The 22,556-nt window shown below is 41.1% G+C and overlaps 2 protein-coding genes and 1 non-coding gene across 6 annotated transcripts; 2 read left to right on the forward strand and 1 right to left on the reverse strand.

The window, feature by feature from the left end:
• Positions 1–230: 230 nt before the first annotated feature.
• Positions 231–5,353, reverse strand: hmox2b (heme oxygenase 2b). 2 transcript variants are annotated; one of them, XM_085454250.1, is made up of 7 exons: positions 5,302–5,353; positions 4,563–4,712; positions 3,283–3,398; positions 3,055–3,172; positions 2,364–2,855; positions 1,959–2,082; positions 231–1,870 (listed from the first exon to the last, which is right to left on the reverse strand). In XM_085454250.1, exons 3-7 carry the CDS (start codon positions 3,348–3,350, stop codon positions 1,743–1,745), a joined length of 930 nt encoding a protein of 309 aa, XP_085310376.1. In that variant the 5' UTR covers positions 3,351–3,398; positions 4,563–4,712; positions 5,302–5,353; the 3' UTR covers positions 231–1,742. The 2 variants fall into 2 exon arrangements, with proteins under 2 accessions (XP_085310376.1, XP_085310375.1); XM_085454249.1 differs by having other exon boundaries at positions 5,260–5,332.
• An 8,430-nt stretch (positions 5,354–13,783) lies between these two features.
• Positions 13,784–21,215, forward strand: tedc2 (tubulin epsilon and delta complex 2). Of its 3 annotated transcripts, none has more exons than XM_085454254.1 (10): positions 13,784–13,821; positions 14,210–14,348; positions 17,549–17,607; positions 17,743–18,337; positions 18,440–18,493; positions 18,595–18,673; positions 18,844–18,982; positions 19,277–19,372; positions 20,252–20,445; positions 20,550–21,215. In XM_085454254.1, exons 2-10 carry the CDS (start codon positions 14,245–14,247, stop codon positions 20,697–20,699), a joined length of 1,470 nt encoding a protein of 489 aa, XP_085310380.1. In that variant the 5' UTR covers positions 13,784–13,821; positions 14,210–14,244; the 3' UTR covers positions 20,700–21,215. The 3 variants fall into 3 exon arrangements, with proteins under 3 accessions (XP_085310380.1, XP_085310379.1, XP_085310382.1); XM_085454253.1 differs by lacking the exon at positions 13,784–13,821 and adding an exon at positions 13,856–14,064; XM_085454256.1 differs by lacking the exon at positions 13,784–13,821 and having other exon boundaries at positions 13,856–14,348; positions 17,743–17,980.
• Positions 14,607–14,680, forward strand: trnat-agu (transfer RNA threonine (anticodon AGU)). Its single transcript has one exon. It is a non-coding gene; the product is annotated as a tRNA-Thr (tRNA).
• Positions 21,216–22,556: the final 1,341 nt, after the last annotated feature.

A 22,556-nucleotide genomic window follows, 5' to 3' on the forward strand; every position in this document is an offset into this window, starting at 1 on the left:
CTTTAATTCAAAATCCAAAGAGGCAAGCATACCCTCCATCTGTTTTCTCTCGTTTTGTGGAGTGGTGGAGGACAGCACTATGAGTAACATAACCTGGCACCTACAATTCATCTGTTATTAGACCTTTAGGTGACAATGAATGTATACAACAAATCCATCTCATGTTTTACCCAAAATCGTATAATTACTGTAGCTGTATGATAGAAAAGGCAAACAAACAAAGGAGCAACTACAAGTCAAAAAGAATGTTTTATTTCTTCATGAAAACAAAACATGTCTTTTTTCATTACTGAAAGCATAACATACAGTTTTTCCCCACTCTCATACAAAGAGATTACTCTAGCCAGTTACTAGTAAAGCTCCAGTTAGATACAGATAAGGATTAAGAGCAGAGTCAATGAAAATGCAAGAAAATCAGAAATACATATGACTCAGGCAATCACTCCACGTTTAATCTATGATAATAGGTCCAAAACTACTGAATCATTTTGACACTAGCATTATAAAATGGTATTACGTGGAAACTACAGGAGCGTATCAGCCTATCCCTGTATTTGTCCTCCATATATGATGCATAAAGCCATCTGTCATCAAAAAATACTGCACATCCACTTATGTGCAGTATTTTTTGTTTTTTTGGTTCTCTGTGCCTCAAGTGCTTTAAGTTAAAAAATACCGTTACTGTGTTAGGATAAAGATTATACTTCAACCACAAAATACATACAGTACACACTTCTCTGTGCTTAAAAAAACAAAATAAAACTCAATATAGGTGATCATCCCACTTCGTACATTCACAATGCATACTGATGCATCCAGAACGAATGGACACATAAATAAGTGCTGAGCTGCTGAAGGTATTCTCACACAAATTCATCTCATGAAAGAATGTGGATGAAGCGTCATTAGTACAAAAATACAATCTTCCTCTTAAAACAGCCGCACGCACCTCTGTCCTAATATAGGCTCCCGTTTGCCAGTAAAGCTGAATTATTACAGTGAATTATTCATATTGGATAGTTAAGCTCTGCAATCAAACCAACAGGCAGGTTTGTTTGGTTTTGTTGAACAAATACAAGGTGCACTGTCACATAATTCTGAAAACAGAGAAATTATACAATTGAACATGCACCAGGAGAGATTAAAATATCCTGTATATGTTATTAGTATGTGAAGACTGATTATTAATCAAGCTTTTAACTGCTATCGCCCGTCTCAAAAAACAAACCGTTTGGAAATATTTGAAGCTGAAGCTTAATGGATTAATGAAATTTGGGTTTTCCCATTAACTTTGCAACTGAATTACTAATCACACAATTAACTCACTCTATGTTCAATTTATTATTAAGGAATAAATACTAAACAGCCAGATACAGTTGTGGAACGAAATGTCACTTCAGTAAGAAAATAGGAGATCTACATGAGGTCTCGAGATACGACCAAATGCAACTGGAAGGACACAGATTGGAGGGATAATGCAGGAGGAGGTAGAGAATTTAAAAGATGAATAAATCTAGCGTGATGGATGGAATTATATTGGTCCTACAGATCATTTTGCTTGAATTTAACTGTTCCATATTTTTGTAAGCTTACATTATTATGCAATATGTAACAATAAATAAACTTGGACCACAAGCTATGACACGGTCCACATCTCGTGGAAAGATCTCAGTGTCCTTTACTGTCCTTCCTGTTACAGTCCTCTTTTCACACAGCAGCAGAGTGGCAGACGGAGCGACAGATCACATCAGATACCACGCAACCAGTCCAGCCAAGGCAGCAAACCAAGTAGCAAACAGGACCTGTCCTGTCGGGTGTCTGAGAGCAGCCATGGCCAGCTGACGGACGTATGCTGTTCCACCTGATGCCGCTGTGACACAAAGGAGGTCCGGACAAAAGCTTAGTTAGTGACAAGAAACGGTATCACTTACATATATTTACAAAGGCAGTACACTTACCCATTTTGGCATTGTAGTAGGGACATTTGCTGATGTCTCCACCCATTGCTCCATGAACGGGCATGCCAGCATCTAAAACATCCTCCTGGATGGTTTTGCCGATCTCTTCTAACTCCTCAAACACCTGCCAGAACGAACGTGAAGCATGTGAGGTTGAAATATAAAGTCTACAATTTGTTGTTGGATAACACAGATAGATGAAACATCTATGAGTAATTCAAATACTTGGAAAAAGCAAAACTCATAAGGTTGATGGCTGGAGCCCCGATTTATTACACTACTGAAACAGAAGAACCTTGCACGTCCACCACCAACGGTGCTTGAATGCGTTTGTGTATAAACAGGTGAACTGGAGACACACTTGTTCAACAACTGAGGTTTAAGACTTAAGGCTTGGCCTCTCACCTCAATGTTGAACAGAAAAGCCTTCACAGCCTCGTCCACCAGTCTCTTCTTTGTTTCCATGTCCAGTTCCAGCTCATTCATCCGACTTCGATACAGCTGCTTGAATGCTTTGGCGCTATGGATGGCATCGAACTGGTAAAACTCTAAGCCCTCTCCTGTGGGCGGCAGCTTCAAGGCTCTCTGTGCCACCTTCTTCAGCACCTGCCCACCAGATAGGTCCCCCATGTAGCGAGTGTAGGCATGTGCAACCAGCAAAACTGGGTCCTCCTGCCCTACTTGATGGATGCGGTCCACATATTGTTGGGTGGCCTTTGAGCAGCTTGCGTGGCTCTTCCATTCTGGACCGTAAAAGTATTCGAGGTCACGGGCCAGAGCTTCGTGGCGATGCAGCTCAGCGGGAAAATAAAGAGGAGCAAAATAGGGGTGATCCTTGTTTCTTTCAATCTCCTCCTCCAGGGCCGTGTATGTGTAGTAAAGCGCCACCGCACCAAGCTGAGGGAAACAAACATGAAAAGTTGGTGTAAAAGCCACTTTTTCTGCCCTTCTTCAAACACAAGCGTAACATGAGCTGTCTGCTTTGTGTTCTTGTTTCCACCAGTTTTCTATAACACATTTATTTGCAGGCTTTGCTTTGTGAAGTAGTCTTCTATATAAAAAAAGGACATCGTCTACCTTTTTTCTTGACACTCACCTTGAAGAGCTCTTTGCGGATGCGACCCCTGAGGAAATCTTTCACAAACTGAGTGTTCTCAGCCTTTTCGTGAATCTGCTTGGTCCCTGCTGCCAGCATCTCAGACAGATCCTCTGGCCTGGAGAAAGAAAGGAAGTTTGGTTTGTTGCGTATGTGGCAAAACTGAAGCAGGATTATTCATTTCAAATCTTATTAACACAGATACTATGTTACTGGAAGCAGCTTTACCTGAGGGTCTTTTCTTTCTGCTCATACACAGGCCCTGCACCATTGGACACATTCCCTGTTGTCTCCATCTTCTCCAGTGACTTATTGATATGATGTTTCCTGACACCTACTTAACCCTAAAAATCAGAACAAAGCATTTAACAAGCAGTATAGTCACATTAAAAAGTATTATCATGCTCCATCATTTTTAATCTATATGCTGTCAAGGTAGAGTGCTGCCGTACAGCTGCATTGCTCACTGCAGCACTCGAGATCCAAACAAAATTAATAGCGTACAAGAGCTAAAAGGACATTCAGAAACACATCCACTACCAAGAAAAATGTTCTGTCTCACTATCCTGAATAAAAATGTCAAGCACTGTCTCTTAACAAAGCAACTTCAAATCAAACCTGGTAGTTTCTGTACCTTCCTCCTGACAGATGATTTTTTTCCTTTTGTCATCTATCTCACAATATTAAAGAAAAAACAAAATTAAAAAAGGAGGGAGAGCAAGTAATCTACTAATCAGAGGGTTGGTGGTTTGATCCCTGGCTGCTCCAGTATTAATGCCAAGTATCGTCAGGGAAGATACTAACCCCAAGTTTCTCGTTTAAATATGCATGAATGTTAGACAGAAAGCACTTCAGTAGAAAAAGCATAGAAAAAAGTGCCTGTATGAACAGGTGATTGAGGCAAGTTGTATAAAGTGCTTTGAGTGCTCAGGTAGAATAGAAAAGCGCTGTACATCCATTTGCTATTTACCATCTTGGGAGCAGAACGACATTTTTTCCATATGGATCTTTACATGACAACTGACATAACCAAATTTAAGAACATTTCCCAGCCTGACCACCTCTGACTGCCCTGAAGCTAGAGAACTACTTACACTATGTCATTCTAATTTATAGGCCAAATATCTGCTACTGTGACTTCAGGAATAAATAATTTCAAAAGTTCAAGTCTATCATCACTGGAAGTTTTTCAAGGAAATTGGAGATCATCAGGCTGGATGCTCTGGGTCAGTTGACATAGAATGAGACCAATACATTACGCTATTAAAAACAGTTTACCTAGATTAGTGGTTAAGAGTCCACAAAACCTAACTTACAATAAAGTGTGTAATAATAATAATAAGTGTGTAATAATAATAATAAGTTTGTAATAATCATATCAGATCCATAATCATAAAGCTAAGTCTGTTTATGGTGTTTGACTTACTGTCAAATACTACCGACACCAAAACATAAATATCCCTTGGATATTTAGACGTACATTAAATAACAGCAGAATTAACTCTTACCCAAGATGACACAGAGGTTAATCAGCAAACGAGTGAAGCTAATAACCTCTTCACAGTGGCTGTCGTCCCTGAGTTAATGATGATGGAGGTCAAAGAAATAAAGCCTTTTTCCACTTAAATCCAGCGGCTTTAAGCCTCTGACCTGATTTACTGTAAGACAAAAAAAAAAGAAAAGAAAGATAAGACAGGGTCAGAGTGAAAACTGATACAGTACAGACGGGCAAGTGCTGGCTTGGTTTACAGAGATAAGCAGCATCCAGGCAGGTGTGACCTAAATCAATGCAGCCAAACAAAAAGCAGCTCAAACAACACAGCACAGGCCTTCTGGCATTTACCGGGAGACTCCAAGCATAACTCGCACAATGAGCAAGCAAGTGCCATACGAGGAGAGCCTCGTAAGTGATTTAAATCAGCTGAATCCCTCCAATCACAGATCATGTTGTAAAACCACCTTTTATCATCACACGAAGGTTAAACCCGAGAGTTCGTCCTCTAGCTTCCCACAGTGGGAGCATCACTTTAACAACCACAGCTAACTTTACTGAACAACGCTAGCCAAGTTAGCTGTAAGCTAGCTAACATAACATTTCCACAAAACACGCTTAAGATTTGAGAAATCAGCGGTTTGCCACACACCAGGGGCCCACGTCTCTGTTCGTAAAATGTAATAATGCTAAATTACAATGCCACAACAAACCTTCTCTGCACCGTGATAAGCTACCTACAGCTACAAAATTACCGTGCGGAGGTCCAGAGCGAAACTACGTTTAACTCCGCCCCTTCGATGATCACATGATACTCTACAGGATGCTCTAAGATTTGTAGTTCTCGCACAGGACTACAGAAAAAAAAAACTATCCAGAAAAAATTCCGTATCTTCATAGTATTAGGCTTTTCGTCACAGCGAAAGGGCTACTGAAAAAACTATTAAAATTGGCTATAATAAAAGATGTAGCTGAATAATGAAGAATTTCAACTAAATCATAGATTTCAAATAGCTAGTCCCGTCGAACTATCTGTTTATTACTCCAATAATTGAGAAATTCATGTAACTATGGAGAAAAGGGCAGTAGTATGTCACAATAGGGACAATAAGATAGGATAAACTTTATCCCAAACAAACACAGAATACAAGCTTAACAAAACAGACTATGACATGACCAAACAATAACTAACCTGGAATGAAAATAAATACTTTTAAAAAAGTGAACTGAAATAGAAATCCATCCATCCATTTGCTTTCTTCAACTTATCCACTTCAGGTGCATTGAGGGCTGGGGACTATCCAAGAGCCAGGGTACATTCAGGACAGGTTGTCAGTCTGATGTAGGTGGGAAAAAAAGCATGAAATAATAATGTACAGCTAAGTAAAACATGTCAAAGAGAAGAATTTAAACTAGCTTACTGACTGTAGTAAAGCAGCATAGCAAAAACCAGAGGACATACAGTGGGTAAGTGTAAGAGTGTAAGGTGTTTTGAGAGCACAGTCTTGAAATAAACTGTTAGCATGAGGTGATGCCTTGCCAGACAGATGTGTAAACTGTAGAGAGCTATTGCGTGAGGTATGAAAGATTTACTGTCAGAGCTGAATCAGTCTGTTAGACAAGTGCTCTGCTGCTGTCCAGTAAATGATGCAGAAAGTGGTCAGGATAACAACAAATCCCAGAGCCAGCCTGATCATCCTGTAGGTGTCACCAGGATAGAAAATCTCCAAAACTTTCCTGCAAATGTTGAAGATATAGATTCATCAGAAGGCAATCTCCAGCACCTGGCAAAATCAATGTTCATACTATTCCTCAAGGAAATTTTTCATGGTAATGAATACCAAACATGCTGGTTTGCATGTCATTTAACATTAGGGATAATCTTTTCTACTGCTAGATATAGTATGAGACACATCATAAGTCCTAAATTACAGAAATTGGAACCTAGAGAGAAAACCAAGACCAAATCAAAAGGCTACAAGAGAATAACCACAAGATGGCCTTCATACCAAATAAATGCAATGGTTTGTCAACAATTACTGCTGTTACTGTTCCTTTGGGAATGAATAAAAGATAAAGTAGTCCAAGTTTTAATGGATGCTCATTTTAATACATTTTAAATTGCAACACCAGTTGCAAATCAGGACGTGATTTTAGTAAAACCATCTGTAGCTCTCTATCAGGCCATAATGAAGTAATTGCAAGTTACATAACCTGATAAAACCATCACTGGGTTTGACAGCAATTATCCTTGTAATGGCATTGTTTATGGCAGTGTTTTTAAATCATCTCATCAGCTGGTGTTCAGTGATGTGCCCATTTTACCCAAGCTGTTCTCTAGTTTCACAGGACTTGCTGCACAATATCCACTAATCTGACATGGGAACAATTCAATGTTCTTCCTTATTGGCGCTTCAGGTGATGCACCTATGAATTCAAGGCTTTTGAATAAAACACTGGCCTCATACACTGGTAAAATCATAATGGTTTTCTGTGAGGGTACAACAGCTTGTCCCAAACACATTTGTTCCATAGATGAAGTTTAACATGAGGGCCTCACCCTCTTCCCCCTCTTCAATCTGTGACTGACTGGATCATGACAGTCAGTAACAGATCCAAGTGTGATAATTACGTTTTGGGTGTTTCTGTGCATAGATGTTTCGTGTATACTCATCATGCATATGTAAATTCAAATTCAAATTTTATTTGTCACGTACACAGTCATACACAGTACGATATGTAGTGAAATGCTTGGACAACTGCTCGTGACCTAAAGAAAACAAAAAAGGAAAAGGCTATGAATAAGATAGGAAATAAATATGAAAAATTAAAAAGGGTAAATTTAACTAGGAAGGAATAAAATATAAATTAAGGTTAAAAATGAAATAACTGTACAACACAAATTAGAATGAAGGGTAAATTTAACTGGGAAGAATAAGATAAAGATAAATATATAAATTAAAGTTGAAAATAAAATAACTGTACAACAAAATACACAATACACAATATAGAACTATATAAGAATGTATGAAGAAATCTAAATATAAATAAATATATACACAATAACAGCAGCTGTACAAGTATTAACCGGAAATGAAGAATATAGTGACCAGTGTTGTGCAAAACCAAAGTCCAGAAAGTCCAGTGTGTGTGTAAGAACCATATGTGTGGGTCAGTACTGTGTGGTGGTGTGATTGAGAGACCGTATCGCCTGCGGGAAGAAGCTCCTCCTCAGTCTCTCTGTGTTGGTCTTCAGGGAGCGGAATCGCTTTCCTGACCTCAACAGAGAGAACAGTCTGTTGTTGGGATGGCTGAGGTCCTTCACAATCTTCCTGGCCTTGGTCCAGCACCGCCTGCTGTAGAGTGAGTGCAGGTCAGGGAGCTCGGAGCGGATGGTGCGCTCAGCTGACCGCACAACCCTCTGTAGAGCTCGTCTGTCCTGCATGGTGCTGTTCCCGAGCCAGGTTAAGATGTTTCCCGCCAGGATGCTCTCTATGGTGCACGAGTAAAAGTTCCTGAGCACCTTGGAGGGCAGTTGGAAGTCTCTCAAGCGTCTGAGGTGGTAGAGACGCTGTCGGGCCTTTTTCACCACGGTGTTGATGTGACAGGACCATGACAGGTCCTGCGTGATGTGAACTCCGAGGTATTTGAAGCTGGTCTGGTAGTTCCTCTCCTGCTTAGTGCTGAAGTCCACTATCAGCTCCTTTGTCTTACTGACGTTTAGAAGGAGGTTGTTCCTCTGGCACCAGTTCTCCAGATTCCTAATCTCCTTCAGGTAGGCCGTCTCGTTGTTATCAGAGATCAGGCCCACCACGACGGTGTCGTCAGCAAACTTGATGATGGTGGTGGAGCTGGTAGTGGCCACACAGTCATATGTGTACAAAGAGTACAGCAGGGGGCTCAGAACACACCCCTGGGGGGCTCCAGTGCTGAGAGTGGTGGAGGCTGAGACATGTCCGCCTATCCTTACTGCCTGTGGTCTGCCAGTTAGGAAGTTGGAGATCCACTGACACATAGATGAGCTGAGTCCCAGATGCTCCAGCTTGGTGGTGAGTGTGGAGGGAATTATGGTGTTAAATGCAGAGCTGTAGTCTATGAAAAGCATTTTAACATAATTCCCCCTTCTAGTGTCCAAGTGAGTGAGTGATGTGTGGAGGAGATGAGAGATGGCATCGTCTGTGGAACGATTTGGACGGTAAGCGAACTGTAGTGGGTCCAGTGTGTCTGGTAGTGAAGAAATGATGAAGTCTCTGACCAGGCGTTCAAAGCACTTCATCACTACTGAGGTGAGGGCTACAGGGCGATAGTCGTTGAGAGAAGCAGGGTGGGGTTTCTTCGGGACAGGAACAATGATGGACTCTTTGAAGCATGTGGGGATCACCGACTGAGATAAAGAGATGTTGAATATCTCAGTGAACACAGGAGCTAGCTGGTATGCGCAGTCTCTTAGGATACGACCTGGGATGCCGTCTGGTCCTGCTGCTTTCCTGGTGTTCACTCTCTTGAAGGCTCTCCTTACTTCATGCTCGGAGATGACGAGCACGTTTCCGGTGCTGGCAGTATCTTCCTGTCTGCAGCCGTTAGCGCCAACACTAGCATTGTTGGAGACCTTAGCTGCAGCCTCGAAGCGAGCATAGAAAGTGTTCAGCTCGTCTGCCAGAGTCACGGCCGCGTTCGTCATACCGGTTGTTGGTGCTTTATAGTCCGTTATTGTCCTTAGTCCCCGCCACAGGCTCCTAGAGTCACTCTGTTGGAGTTGTGACTCTAGTTTCCTCCCGTAGCGCTGCTTCGCCTCTTTCACCGCCCTCCGCACGTTATATGACGCGGCTTTGTACGGGTCCATGTCCCCCGTCATGAGTCCCGTGTTGTAGGCAGCGGTGCGGGATCTCAGAGCGTCGCGGATGGTTTTATCCACCCACGGCTTCTGGTTGGGAAACGTTGTGATAGTCTTTGTCTCCACGGTATCATCCGCTAGTTTCCCGATGAATCCCACAACCGCTTCCGTAAACACGTTGACGTCATCGTCGGAGCTGTTTCTGAACATGCCCCAGTCTGCGTCATCGAGTGCGTCCTGTAACGCGGCCACCGATTGATCCGTCCAGCGCGCGACCTTCCTCTGAACCGGAACTTCCTGTTTCAGCCTTTGTTTGTATTTTGGCATGAGGAAGATGGCGGCGTGATCAGATTTGCCAAACGGGGGGCGGGATTGTGCCTTGTAGCCGTCCTTGACCGTAGTGTAGCAGTGGTCCAGTGTACAAAGTGACTGTTAATGTTGCCTGGAAGATTGATCCATTAGTAAAGGGCTAAAAGCCCACTTGCATGTTGTAGCTGTGAGGGCACGTACGTGTGTGTGTGCTTTTGTCCAAATGTGATTGTCAGAGCCTAATATTAGTCTGGCAAGCCGGCTGCATTGTCAGATGTGTGGCTGGCAGGGGGGCAGTTGAGTGCCTCTCCCCCTCATTCTGCTGCTGAGCCACAGGAGCCTGGTGGGGAGGATAACAAGATGATTCACTTCCCTGCAATGGGGCCAGAAAGCTGTTGCCATTAGATGAAATTGCTTTGGGAAGTGCTTTTGAGCTACTGATACCGTTCAGAGCGGAGGGGGGGATCAGTTTAAAAGAAGAAATGTTAGCTTTAAAGCTGATTTTTCCACACAAACCATAACATTTCTTTGCACTGACAGCTTGATAAGTCTCTCAGCCTGTTTCACGGCTACTTAGTTTTGTTTGCTACTCTGCTTTCCTGTGCATTCCCTTTGTGGTTGAGATATAGCACGCAGTCCATTTTACCCTACCACTATCTGACATGGTACCTGCTGGGATCTGATTTTTATTTATTTATTTTTTAAAAATATGTTTATTAAGATTTTTGATATAAAGAAAACAAAACAAAACAGACAACACAACAGCAAGGGCAAAAAAAAAAAGGCAAAAAATCACACTGCATCAACAAAGATCCTACTTCAACACTGGCAAGATACAAAAATGAAATGCTAGGGTGGTAGACTGAATTATCGATCAAAGAGGAATTTGTTTTAATGCATGATCTAAAAATGGCTGCCACACATTAAAAAACTTACTAAGTTTGTCCTAAAAATGGCAACAATACAGAAAAATGAAACATTACATCTGCATTGCTTCACATGTCAATGACATACGTGGGGGAAAAATAAGTAAAAATGGCCTTCTTTGATGAGGACGTACTTTGTCAGTTATCATTAGGTTTTCTTAGTTCCTTCCCTGCATTAACGAGGCAAACTGCCTGTTAATGAAGAGAAGTGTGAAGCCCCTTAATTTGGGATCAGTATAGAAAAAGAATAACACAACTGTTGGGATTTAAATGAGCATGACTTAATCGGAAAGTGAAATGTCATGCTGGGAACATCAAGCGCAGGCTTTTAAAAGCAAGAAAAACAATGTGGTGCGCACCAAGAAGACATGTCAATCAAATCAAAAGAAAAAGCCCATTCCTTTCACTCATTAGGACCTCTATTAAAAAGTTTAACTTACAAACTAATGAGCGTCTTTTTAAAGTTCAATTAAATTCACTGAGTTTCCTCAGTCAGTAAAGTGGCAACAATAACTGTCAAACAAGGGGAATAAATGAATTTAAAGTAGTGTCTATTCCTGGAAGTTTCTCTTCATTTTTCTATTGCTGGGGATATTGTATTGGTGCAGCTGCTCACCAGCCCCTTCACTAGGTACGTCTTCCTAGTACCAGGTTAGACCTTCTTTTAGCCTTAAGAACCTTAATTATACCATAATTCTTTAAGTCATAGATTCATCATGGTGCTGGAAACATTCCTCAGAGACTTTTGTTTATGTTGACATGATAGCATCAGATTGCTGCAGATTGATTGGCTGCCCATCTGTGATGTGAATAGAGCCGCATCCCAGAGGTGCCCTATTGGACTAAGATTTGGTGACCGTGGGTAGCTTTTTAAGACAAAGACCTCCCTGTCATGGTCAACAAACCAGCTTGAGATGATTCGAGCTTTATTACTTGGTGCATTATCCTGCTGGGAGCAACCATCAGAGGATGGCGGCCATAAATGGATGCCACAGAAGGTTCAGTTGGTACTAAAGGGCTCAGACTTCCTGAAATCAAAACCACTGAAGGAGCTGAAATTGAAATGGCCACAAAAGTATTTAGGCATCATTATAGGTCAGAATTTATCATTTAAAGGTCACATCTTTAAATGTTTGTCACTCCACTTGAGGAAACACTTCGTATATGCAACGTTTTTGTTCCTTTATTGGATTATGAATTTATGTGGCCAGTACCTAAAGAGGTTGGATACCATCTACCATTGTGCTGTATGTTTTACTGCAGGCCATGAAAATCTGGCACATCAAAGTTCTCTGTATACTGGTGCTAAATAGGTATCTCTGTATGTCTGGAGACTTCCTCATTAGTTGGTTTTTGTATATAACTTTTTGCTTGGGCTAATGCCTTGTTATTTGTGAATATTTATGTGTGCAAAAAATACAAGTAGTACAGTATATGTTCTCACAATATTTTAAATGTTTGCCCCAAGAGTCAGAGCAGGAAAACGTTTGGAATAATCTTTACTTGGACCTGAAATTTCCAGAACTGGTTACAGTGGGGGAGTTTAAGTCCATTTAAAAGGAGTGAGAAAGTAGCTCTTTTGGTCAGTGTGACTGTTTTTGATGTTGCTCTTGATGTGTTATTGCATATGACTTACATATTTGTGTCCACTTGTACTGAATGTCAGTTTCATTTCCTTCTTACTTATTATATTATTTTGTGTTATGTTCTCATTTCTAATCGCACTCTTGGCCATGACTCTCTTGAAAGAGATTTTTAATGAGACTTTCAATGAGTCCCACAGCATTAAACCACCACCACAAGCATCCACTGATACAATATTTCTACCTAATAAAGTGGCAAAAGATTGTGTATTATAGACTAACAAAAATTAAACAAGTAATGACATTCATGCCCTTACAACAGAACGCGCAATACTGCAAACCTGGTAAATATAAATGAAATCCACCAAAGCTTGATAAACGTTTTATGAGAGGAATTATTGGCTCCAACAACATCTGATTGTGCTTAATGTCTCAGTTCTCATATGTGTATTTTTACTTCATAAGCAGCAAATTATCCAACAGTTACTCATAATCTGCCTCTGTTTACACCTGCTTTCCAGACATTTCTCATGAGGCTCACTCAGACTGACAGCTGTAAGTGTAAGCAGGTTACTTGGGAATGTTACTGGAACGTTTAATGGTTGTGGTTATCAGAAATAATCAGCAGTGTTCTTCATTTTTGAAACTTTCATATATTATGACATGTTTATGAGTCAACTGTATGAGTACCAAATGAGAAATTAAGACTGGGTGAGTACTGTTGAATAGAAACGTGGTAATAAAGAATTCAATAATCTAATCCGGTCGTTCAGTCTGACGTCACTAGCCGTGTCTGGACCTAAACTCCGCTGCAGGTCCAAACATCACTATGGCATTACTGAGAGTTGAAAAACTGTCTAAAGTCTTTCATCTTTAATAAAATGATCAGCGTTCTGCTTTACCAGGTGTAACAATTGAGTTTAACATCCAGGCATCCATGAAAACGGAATTTATGACATTTAACGGAGTTAGAAGTTAGCAGGGAGTTAGCTCGCTAGCTTCTATCTAAATACAATATAGCATGTCCTGACTGCGGGGTTTTGGAAACAAATTAAAACGTACAGCTCTGTTATCACTTCCAGCATAAACGAAGACAGAAAACTAAACAGCGGTGATGTTTGTAGGGTTACTGAAGTTGGGCTAGCTGGTATATAATGATGTGCTACGTGACCGCTAGCGACACAGCTATGTTAGCATAATAAACAAGCTAAAATTTTTCCACTCAAACGTGAGTGTTCTCGGTGGTCAGGAACAAATGTAATCGCATGGCAGGATGCTGTAAAAGGACCAAACTTCAGCCAGGAGAACAACTCAGATAATCCATCCACAATACAAGGTTAGTCATTCATATACTGCTGCATGGGCTGGGCTGTAGTTACATCCTAAGGTTTTAAAAACTGAGCTTAAATAAATGATTAGTGGTAATAAAAGCCGAGGGAGGTCAACAGTGATCACTGACTGTTTTAGGAGCTTTTTGAGATTAAATAGAAGAAAATACAAAACATTAAACATGTTAACAACACAAAAGCCATATTAAACAGACTACTTTAGGCCCGGAAGTAGGAGTCGTCACGTCATCACTTAACAACCGGATAGGCAGTATAGATGACAACAGCGTCCCTGGTAACCATCACACTTCTCGCGAGAAGTAGCGAGTCCGTTGTTTCTACGAATGCTCAAAGTTTCTTTTTCTGCCTGACAGGTTTATATATATATATATATATATAAAAACTTTAGCTATTCACCTAAAGTCACTTAGGTTTCATCGCATTGATTACCTACTGAATATTTACTAATCGGTGACCTTCTTTAGTCAGAGGGGGAGAAATGTGACTTCCGCATCCGTCGGGTTCGAGCGTTTCGCGGGTCTGTACAAAAAAGCTTTCATTATAAAGAGGATCTAACAACGACGTATTCTGCACTTTTTGACCAAGTCTTACTGTTTCTAATAAGTCATTAATCAGTGTTAAACAAGTACGTGAACGTTTTGTTTTTCGTGTTGTCGTGGCAGAGAAGGTCACCACCGCTATACACCCAGACACGATCATGTCGCTGCTGTGCGCAGTCGAGGAAGCTGTCAGGTCATGCAAAGTGGAACAAGCTAAGGTTAATCACCGCATTCAACTCTACAGAGAATTATTAAAGAGCCTGTAAGTACACGCTTGACTTTTTCCCCCCAAGCTGTTTTCTTCTTATAACAAATTTAAAAACAAATCCAGTTTCTGCGATGTCTGAAGTTTGTATCCTGGATTTTTGACTCTCTATAAACATTTATGAAAAATCCTCTTAAGTTACATAGGTCCAAAGTATTGTGATGTTTGTGTGCCACTTGTAGTAATCTGTAGGGGAATCCTTCGGTAGTTGAGTGACTCTTTACGTAGGCTATATACAGATCTGGTTAACCATCCGGCGCTGTGGCTTAGTTGGTTAAAGCGCCTGTCTAGTAAACAGGAGATCCTGGGTTCGAATCCCAGCAGTGCCTTTTGCTACACGAGACGGCTGTGTGTGTGTATTAGCTACTCTACATTATCTCAAAATGTGTGTTGGTTGATTTTTCTTTAGTTTTGTTGGACTATTCAAGAACACTAAATGAGTTCATGACTTATTTACTGTTGTAAATGAGCTTATATGACACCTGCCCCTGATACAACAACGCATATCAAATCAACTACATAGTTAAACTCATTTCATTCAGAATAACGACAAAATAAATATTAAGTAATGAGATAAGAAATAAGAAACAATAAACAATTTATGTCAATTCCATCTACAAATAAGCTGTAAGCATCTGAAGCATCTCTGCACTAAACCTTTATGACAATACAGGATAACTATGCTATTTCTGTACAATGGTTTCAGTGAGTGTCACATCTTAATTTATATATGTTTAAAAATATACCCATAACAGCTACACAACATTTTATACTGGTCCTAATCTTTTGTTTTTAAAAATATCATTTAATCTTAATCGGTGTATGTCATCTTTCATTTTAAACAGCATCTGGATATCAAGCGGTAATTGTTGATTGTTTGCTTTGAATTATATCATAATGTACTGACTAAATAATGGCTTTGTTGACTCGCAATATGGTTTGTTATCATTTGTATGCCTTTTTTGTGTAATGAATATTAATATTCCCATATGGAAAAGATATATATAAATCTTATAAAGTTTGTGTCTGTCTTGTGTGAAACTTGTTTGAAAAGCATACAAGAGTGAAAACAAATATAAGATCCCTTGAAAAATAATATAAATGGAACTTGTATGTTTTGGATACTTTATGAAAGTAATGAGAAAGTGGCCACTTTCATGAGTAAATCATATAAGCCTTATATGATTCACTATATGAAGCAAGCTAAAGCTGATGCAAGTCTTTTATAAGTTTTTCCTATTTCTTTTCCATATGGGTTTCCTTACACCTAAAGCCAGTAAGACATATGGAAAATAAGTGATTAATATAAAGTCATATTTGACATACAGGGAGTGCAGAATTATTAGGCAAATGAGTATTTTGTCCACATCATCCTCTTCACGCATGTTGTCTTACTCCAAGCTGTATAGGCTCGAAAGCCTACTACCAATTAAGCATATTAGGTGATGTGCAACTCTGTAATGAGAAGGGGTGTGGTCTAATGACATCAACACCCTATATCAGGTGTGCATAATTATTAGGCAACGTCCTTTCCTTTGGCAAAATGGGTCAAAAGAAGGACTTGACAGGCTCAGAAAAGTCAAAAATAGTGAGATATCTTGCAGAGGGATGCAGCAGTCTCAAAATTGCAAAGCTTCTGAAGCGTGATCATCGAACAATCAAGCGTTTCATTCAAAATAGTCAACAGGGTCGCAAGAAGCGTGTGGAAAAACCAAGGCGCAAAATAACTGCCCATGAACTGAGAAAAGTCAAGCGTGCAGCTGCCAAGATGCCACTTGCCACCAGTTTGGCCATATTTCAGAGCTGCAACATCACTGGAGTGCCCAAAAGCACAAGGTGTGCAATACTCAGAGACATGGCCAAGGTAAGAAAGGCTGAAAGACGACCACCACTGAACAAGACACACAAGCTGAAACGTCAAGACTGGGCCAAGAAATATCTCAAGACTGATTTCTCTAAGGTTTTGTGGACTGATGACATGAGAGTGAGTCTTGATGGGCCCGTGGCTGGATTGGTAAAGGGCAGAGAGCTCCAGTCCGACTCAGACGCCAGCAAGGTGGAGGTGGAGTACTGGTTTGGGCTGGTATCATCAAAGATGAGCTTGTGGGGCCTTTTCGGGTTGAGGATGGTGTCAAGCTCAACTCCCAGTCCTACTGCCAGTTTCTGGAAGACACCTTCTTCAAGCAGTGGTACAGGAAGAAGTCTGCATCCTTCAAGAAAAACGTGATTTTCATGCAGGACAATGCTCCATCACACGTGTCCAAGTACTCCACAGCGTGGCTGGCAAGAAAGGGTATAAAAGAAGAAAAACTAATGACATGGCCTCCTTGTTCACCTGATCTGAACCCCATTGAGAACCTGTGGTCCATCATCAAATGTGAGATTTACAAGGAGGGACAACAGTACACCTCTCTGAACAGTGTCTGGGAGGCTGTGGTTGCTTCTGCACGCAATGTTGATGGTGAACAGATCAAAACACTGACAGAATCCATGGATGGCAGGCTTTTGAGTGTCCTTGCAAAGAAAGGTGGCTATATTGGTCACTGATTTGTTTTTCTTTTGTTTTTGAATGTCAGAAATGTATATTTGTGAATGTGGAGATGTTATATTGGTTTCACTGGTAAAAATAAATAATTGAAATGGGTATATATTTGTTTTTTGTTAAGTTGCCTAATAATTATGCACAGTAATAGTCACCTGCACACACAGATATCCCCCTAAAATAGCTCAAACTAAAAACAAACTAAAAACTACTTCCAAAAACATTCAGCTTTGATATTAATGAGTTTTTTGGGTTCATTGAGAACATGGTTGTTGTTCAATAATAAAATTATTCCTCAAAAATACAACTTGCCTAATAATTCTGCACTCCCTGTAAAACCTCTTTAATTTTGTGCACTATTACACTAGATTCTGAGAGTTACACATACCTAGATACACTAGGACTTCTATTTTTTTAACAGTGTGTTTCATCATTAAGCAGTTATGTCTGCCAGAGATCACCAATGCAATATACTGTATGAATGAAGCATCCATTCTGACTGCCAGCGGCCTTTCTGCAAATGAGATGACATTTAAAAATGGCAGTGGCTGATGCTCATCTGTTGTGTCACATCATTTTTGTCCTGGAATGTTTAAAGACTTTAAAACTTTTATTTTAATTTTAGTGTGTGTTCACATGAAGTATTTTCCCACAGAACACCCCAACCCGAGGTGAGCTTTGAGGAAACAGAATTGGCAGGTGCTGCTCCTACAGGTAGTTAAAAAATAGCTTTTATTTGTCTGTCAAGGTGCTGATAGTTAAAACAAAATAGCCTATTTGTTTATTTACATTTCTTTTCTCTTGCCAAGTAGTAACCACATATTTGCATGTTGCTATTTTCATAAACAGGTGTCTCCCCACGTGATAAGGAAGACATAGAACTGCTTGAGAAGGCTCTAGAGAAAGCCCTCCGTGTGCGCACCAGCTCAGAACCTTCTAAAAAAGAATCCAAAATACCCAAACCTGGAAAGGAAACGGGGACTTTAGGTGCTAGGCCTGTGGATATCACACATTCATCTGCAGCATCTAGAGGAAGCCAAAGAACGATAAGGTCATCCACTAAATCTGCCAGCCTTGACAGAAAAGGGTACGGACGGCCTGGATTATCAGTATGCTCCTCACTAGCCTCGGGACCTTTAGCTAGCGCCGACCCCGGACAGACCAAAAGAACAGATAATAGAAACACGATCCAAAACCATCCTGCCTCATCAGCTGGCGCTTTGCATCACCAGGCTTCTAGGAAACTGCAGCAGGCTGTCATGCCGTCTGTCTCTCCTGATCACATCACAAGCTTGCTCTCTAAAAACAAGACTATCAGAAGCAATATGTTGAGTGGTGATGACCTGAGGAAAGCTGCACCTGTCGCTGCAAATTCTTCAAATAACGTAGTGTCCTCTTCACAAACAAATGAGCCAGGAGCATGCAGTTTCCCTCAACAGAATGGGCATGTTTTTTAGAATTACACTATGAAACTAACCATGCTTTGTAAAAAACAAAAACATGTTCTGTAATATTATAATCATTCTGTTTGACTTTGCTTCAGCAGGATATTTTCTGAGCAAACAACAAAATGGAAATCTTTAAAGAGCAAGCAGAGCAGGTGCCTACAATGCATTGTAATGCAAAAAAATATAAAAACAAAATTCCTCCTTGTACATTTTTCCTTTATTCACAAAGTTTCCTTCTGTACATTATCTTCAGACTGTGGGATAAAGCCGTTGCCCTACAGACGAACCCTGGGCCTGGGAAGAGTCACTTCATGGAGAGAATGAGAGCTACGGTAAAATGGATCAGCTGGGGTCAGCCATGATGTCATGTTAAACTGGAATTTATGCTCTAATTTAGAAAACCAGCCAAGTGTATTAATGAGAAATTCTAGCTAATATACATTAATTTCTCTAAACAACTCCTGTGTTTCATTGTACACCATTTTTCCTTTGCTTTGTTTAGTTTCCCAGGAATTGGCCATTTGGCAGCCCGTATGAGACCAGGGCTCTGCTGGACAGGTTGATTCACCAAGCTCAAGACTTGAAACAGCTCTGCGGGGAGCCTCTAACCAAACAGATGCCAGAGATAACATTAAGACTGGGTAATAGAGAAGCTTTTATGTGAATTCGGGAGAAATGAAAGGGACTGATTCCATAAGTCAGTGGGTGACAAAATAACAATGTGGGAGTTGGCAGGAAGTGACTGTGCGAGCTATTTCGACTGATACAAATCAAGACTTTCCTTTGCCAGGAACCATCAGGAAGTTGACGTTTTTCTATAACTGTAACAACTTTCATGCGCTAAGAGTGACTGTAAACACACTTTTAATGCAACTCCACTTGCTTCTCAGTAAGCTTCTATTATAACTCTCTTTTTTTAATGTGCTTTCTTACAGTTAGTACAGGCGACAAGTATGATTCCTGTATGTCGCTGGAAAGGCTGCAGCTCACAGCAGCTGAGCTCAAGAATTTTGCAGATCAAGTGAAACAAGGTAAGAATCCTGTTTGTACGCAGCATAATAAACATCATAAACCTTTCTGTAAAATAATTGTTTCTCCAGCATTAATTGCAGATCATTGATCTTTGTTTGTAGACAGGTGGTCATTAGCTGGAAGACACCTTATCAAAAATATTTATTCCTTTGCACTGACTTTCCTAAAGGAGATGCTGGTGGAGACATCATGACATGGTTTTTGGCTGTGTTTAACCAGTGTTACATACATTTTGCGATTTCTTTTCCATGTGGGTCATCGTCTATGGGCATCCCAGTTTGAGTCTGTACCTACAATATGCACAGCAGCATTTCCATTTCCTCCACTGATGCAGTTATAAAGAACCTGAATGACGAGAGATTTTCCATTCACACCTTCACAAAGATTTATTGATGTTTACTCGTTAAAGCACCAATGTAGCACAAGTAGCAACTAAATCCAGTGTGTCAGAGAAGTTTCCAGTAATGAATAGGTCCACACGTCTGGTGTCATCCAATCTAGCATCTCACATTAGTATTTTTATTTCACCGCGTTGTAATATCCAGGGAGGGAATTATCTTTTATTGCTTTTTAACAGCATTTAGAAAATGATTATGGTGAGTGCAGCGTGCTAACGCGCTAATGGAGCCTCTCCATCTTGGCGTATGGAAAATGAAAGCAGAGCTGCCGTGAACCCTCAGCGCCAGCTCAGTCCTTTCCTTGGCCTCAACAGACCCCCCTCACCCCCTCGTCCCCATGACGATGGGGTTTTAAAGCTGTCTGTCCTGATGCCACTAAGCAAGGGCCTAGCTATTTAAAGCTGAGGCAACAGAGCAGAAAGAAAAAAGTTTTAGGGGTATGGTTGCTCGCGCTCTAAAAATAACCTTTTTTTCCGTCAGAGTGGAAAGCATGGGATCGATGGAGGCCAGAGGGAGGTTGTTTTTGCCCCACTGGGGCAAATGGTGTGCAGGGAGATGGGAGAACTTCACCCCTGCCCCTGACTATAACATATGCAACAGAGGCAGAGCTGCAAGAGCTTGAGCAGCTGCGGATGAGGGTGGCATTGCTGCAACAAGAGGTTGATCTTGAACAGGTAGGTGACGTGTTCTGAAAGCACCTCGTGAGTTTTACATACCTGCATGTTCTTTTTTAGTAGAAGCTAGGAACTGGCTGACAGTCTTTTCTGATGTCCCACAGGCTCTGTTGGACACCCTGTCCCCTCAGTTTTCGGCTGTCGTACCTGGGCCTGAACGTCTGAGCCCCAGTGTACTCAGAGACATGTACTCCCTGCTGGGTGAAGGAGGGGAACGTTTCCCAGCTATAGTCCTGGACTCTGAGCCTGCATGACTAATGAGCACATTAAATTGACTTATAGGTTTGTAAGTTTAGAAACAGGTATGAATACATTAAAGGCCTCGTGGTATGCTGCAATCTGGTGCAACACTGATGAAATCAAACCCCTCTGACATAGTCAAAACAAGGACATGGTTAAAAAAAAACAAAGGGGGGAACTGAATTGAGTGAACAGCCTCAGAGGGCAGCTGTGGTTCAGGAGGTTCTGCTGGAGGGGTTCGATGCTCTGTGTTACACCTCGTGATCCTAAAGATATCATGGAAATATTAATGGATGGATAAACAGGTGTACCTAATAAAATGGTAACTGAAACATCACGAATGATTATTTTGAAGAATCTGTTTTTAATAGTGGCATCGCTGTGTTATGTCAGTGTCTCATGTCATGTCACAACTGTATAAAACTGTGATCATTAATCCTGTCTCTTAAACGCAGCTTCTGAATAAATGCCTCAGGCACAATTTTAAGTATCACCATTGATCAGAGTAACGTAATAAAAGATACATAATATTACAGTGACTTTAAGTGTGTGTATTTGTGATGTAAGCTGTAGGTTAAATTATATGTTTGAGTTGTTTCTAATTTTTCCTTTTTGCTAAATTCTGACACATCGTAACTGATGCCTCAGAAGTGTAATATTCACTCGGTGAATTTTGCCAGCAGGTGGCACTCAATTCACAGAAAAAAAAGAGTCCAAATTGCATTTTAATCAAAGATGCCCTTGCAAGTTTACCTGTGTGTTTCACTTCATATCATTCATTTTCAGTGTTTAAATAAAAAAGAAAGAAGAAATGTGCCACCACCACACACACACACTTCCATACTGTTTTTCCATATGTTTTTGATCCCCCATATTGAGCCAGCATAATCTTTCATACATACATCTGCTAGATCGCATATATGGGGCCATCACTATGTTTCTGTGATATGGTATTCACGATCAAATGTGCTATGAGGCTGTACGTGAGATTCAGGAGCGCCTGGAGGAGCCTTAGAGGCTCGTGCCCACAGATGACAGGTGGATGGCAGGAGCTGTGCCAGACTGGGCGACAGGTGGCGCTGGGTTCTCGCAGCAGGACGTGGGTGTTGAAGCCCTGCTGCACCGGCCCTTCATGCGCACGCACACAAACAGGGAGACATGCACACCCAGAGCCGGCTGAGTCATAAAGAAGATGTGCTTGGATGTGCCTGGCATCGCAGCATGCTGCAAGCTGGAAATGGCATGTTTCCCTGAGGAGAGGGACAAAAAAATGATTATATGAAAAAAGGAGGAGTATTTCAGCCTCAGATGGCTGGATGAGTCCAAAAGAACAAGGGCCTGATGGTTTGAACGTCTGTTCCTGGGTTCAAAGAAGAATACATTTGCAGGTTTACAAGACCTGTTCACACAGAAATGTCCAACTACTTTTGGATTGCAGTCATCTGCAGGGCACTGGATCAGAGTGCTGCTGGTTTATGGCCTCACATAGTCTTAGATCTGTGTTTGTCTATGTGTGTGAGGGAGGTAAAAAAAGGAGGCATGGAAGTATCCTTGGGTCAACACTGTACATAGTTCCTAGTGGGAGTGGTGCTCATGCAGCTCAGCCTTCCTGTGACCTGCATGCATCAGCTGCTGCCTGGCTTTGCCTGTCACCAGCAGAGCTCTTCCACTCTTCCAGCATGGCCCGGTTCTCCCAAGGTTATGCATGCCTCACGCCTTTATCCCATTTTTCTCACGCCTCTTTGTGACCCATAATGGAAGATGCAAGACAGTTTTACTGTCCGTGGGTGAAACTTCATGGAAATTACTGCCATATGCCACGCATACACACACACTTACAGAGGGGAAAAGTTCAAATACTTTGGAGCTTC

This window comes from Copadichromis virginalis, linkage group LG4, assembly GCF_057382275.1.
Source record: "Copadichromis virginalis isolate Kocher_CV1m ecotype Utaka linkage group LG4, C_Virginalis_male_GT1.1, whole genome shotgun sequence".
NCBI classification, from domain to species: domain Eukaryota; kingdom Metazoa; phylum Chordata; class Actinopteri; order Cichliformes; family Cichlidae; genus Copadichromis; species Copadichromis virginalis.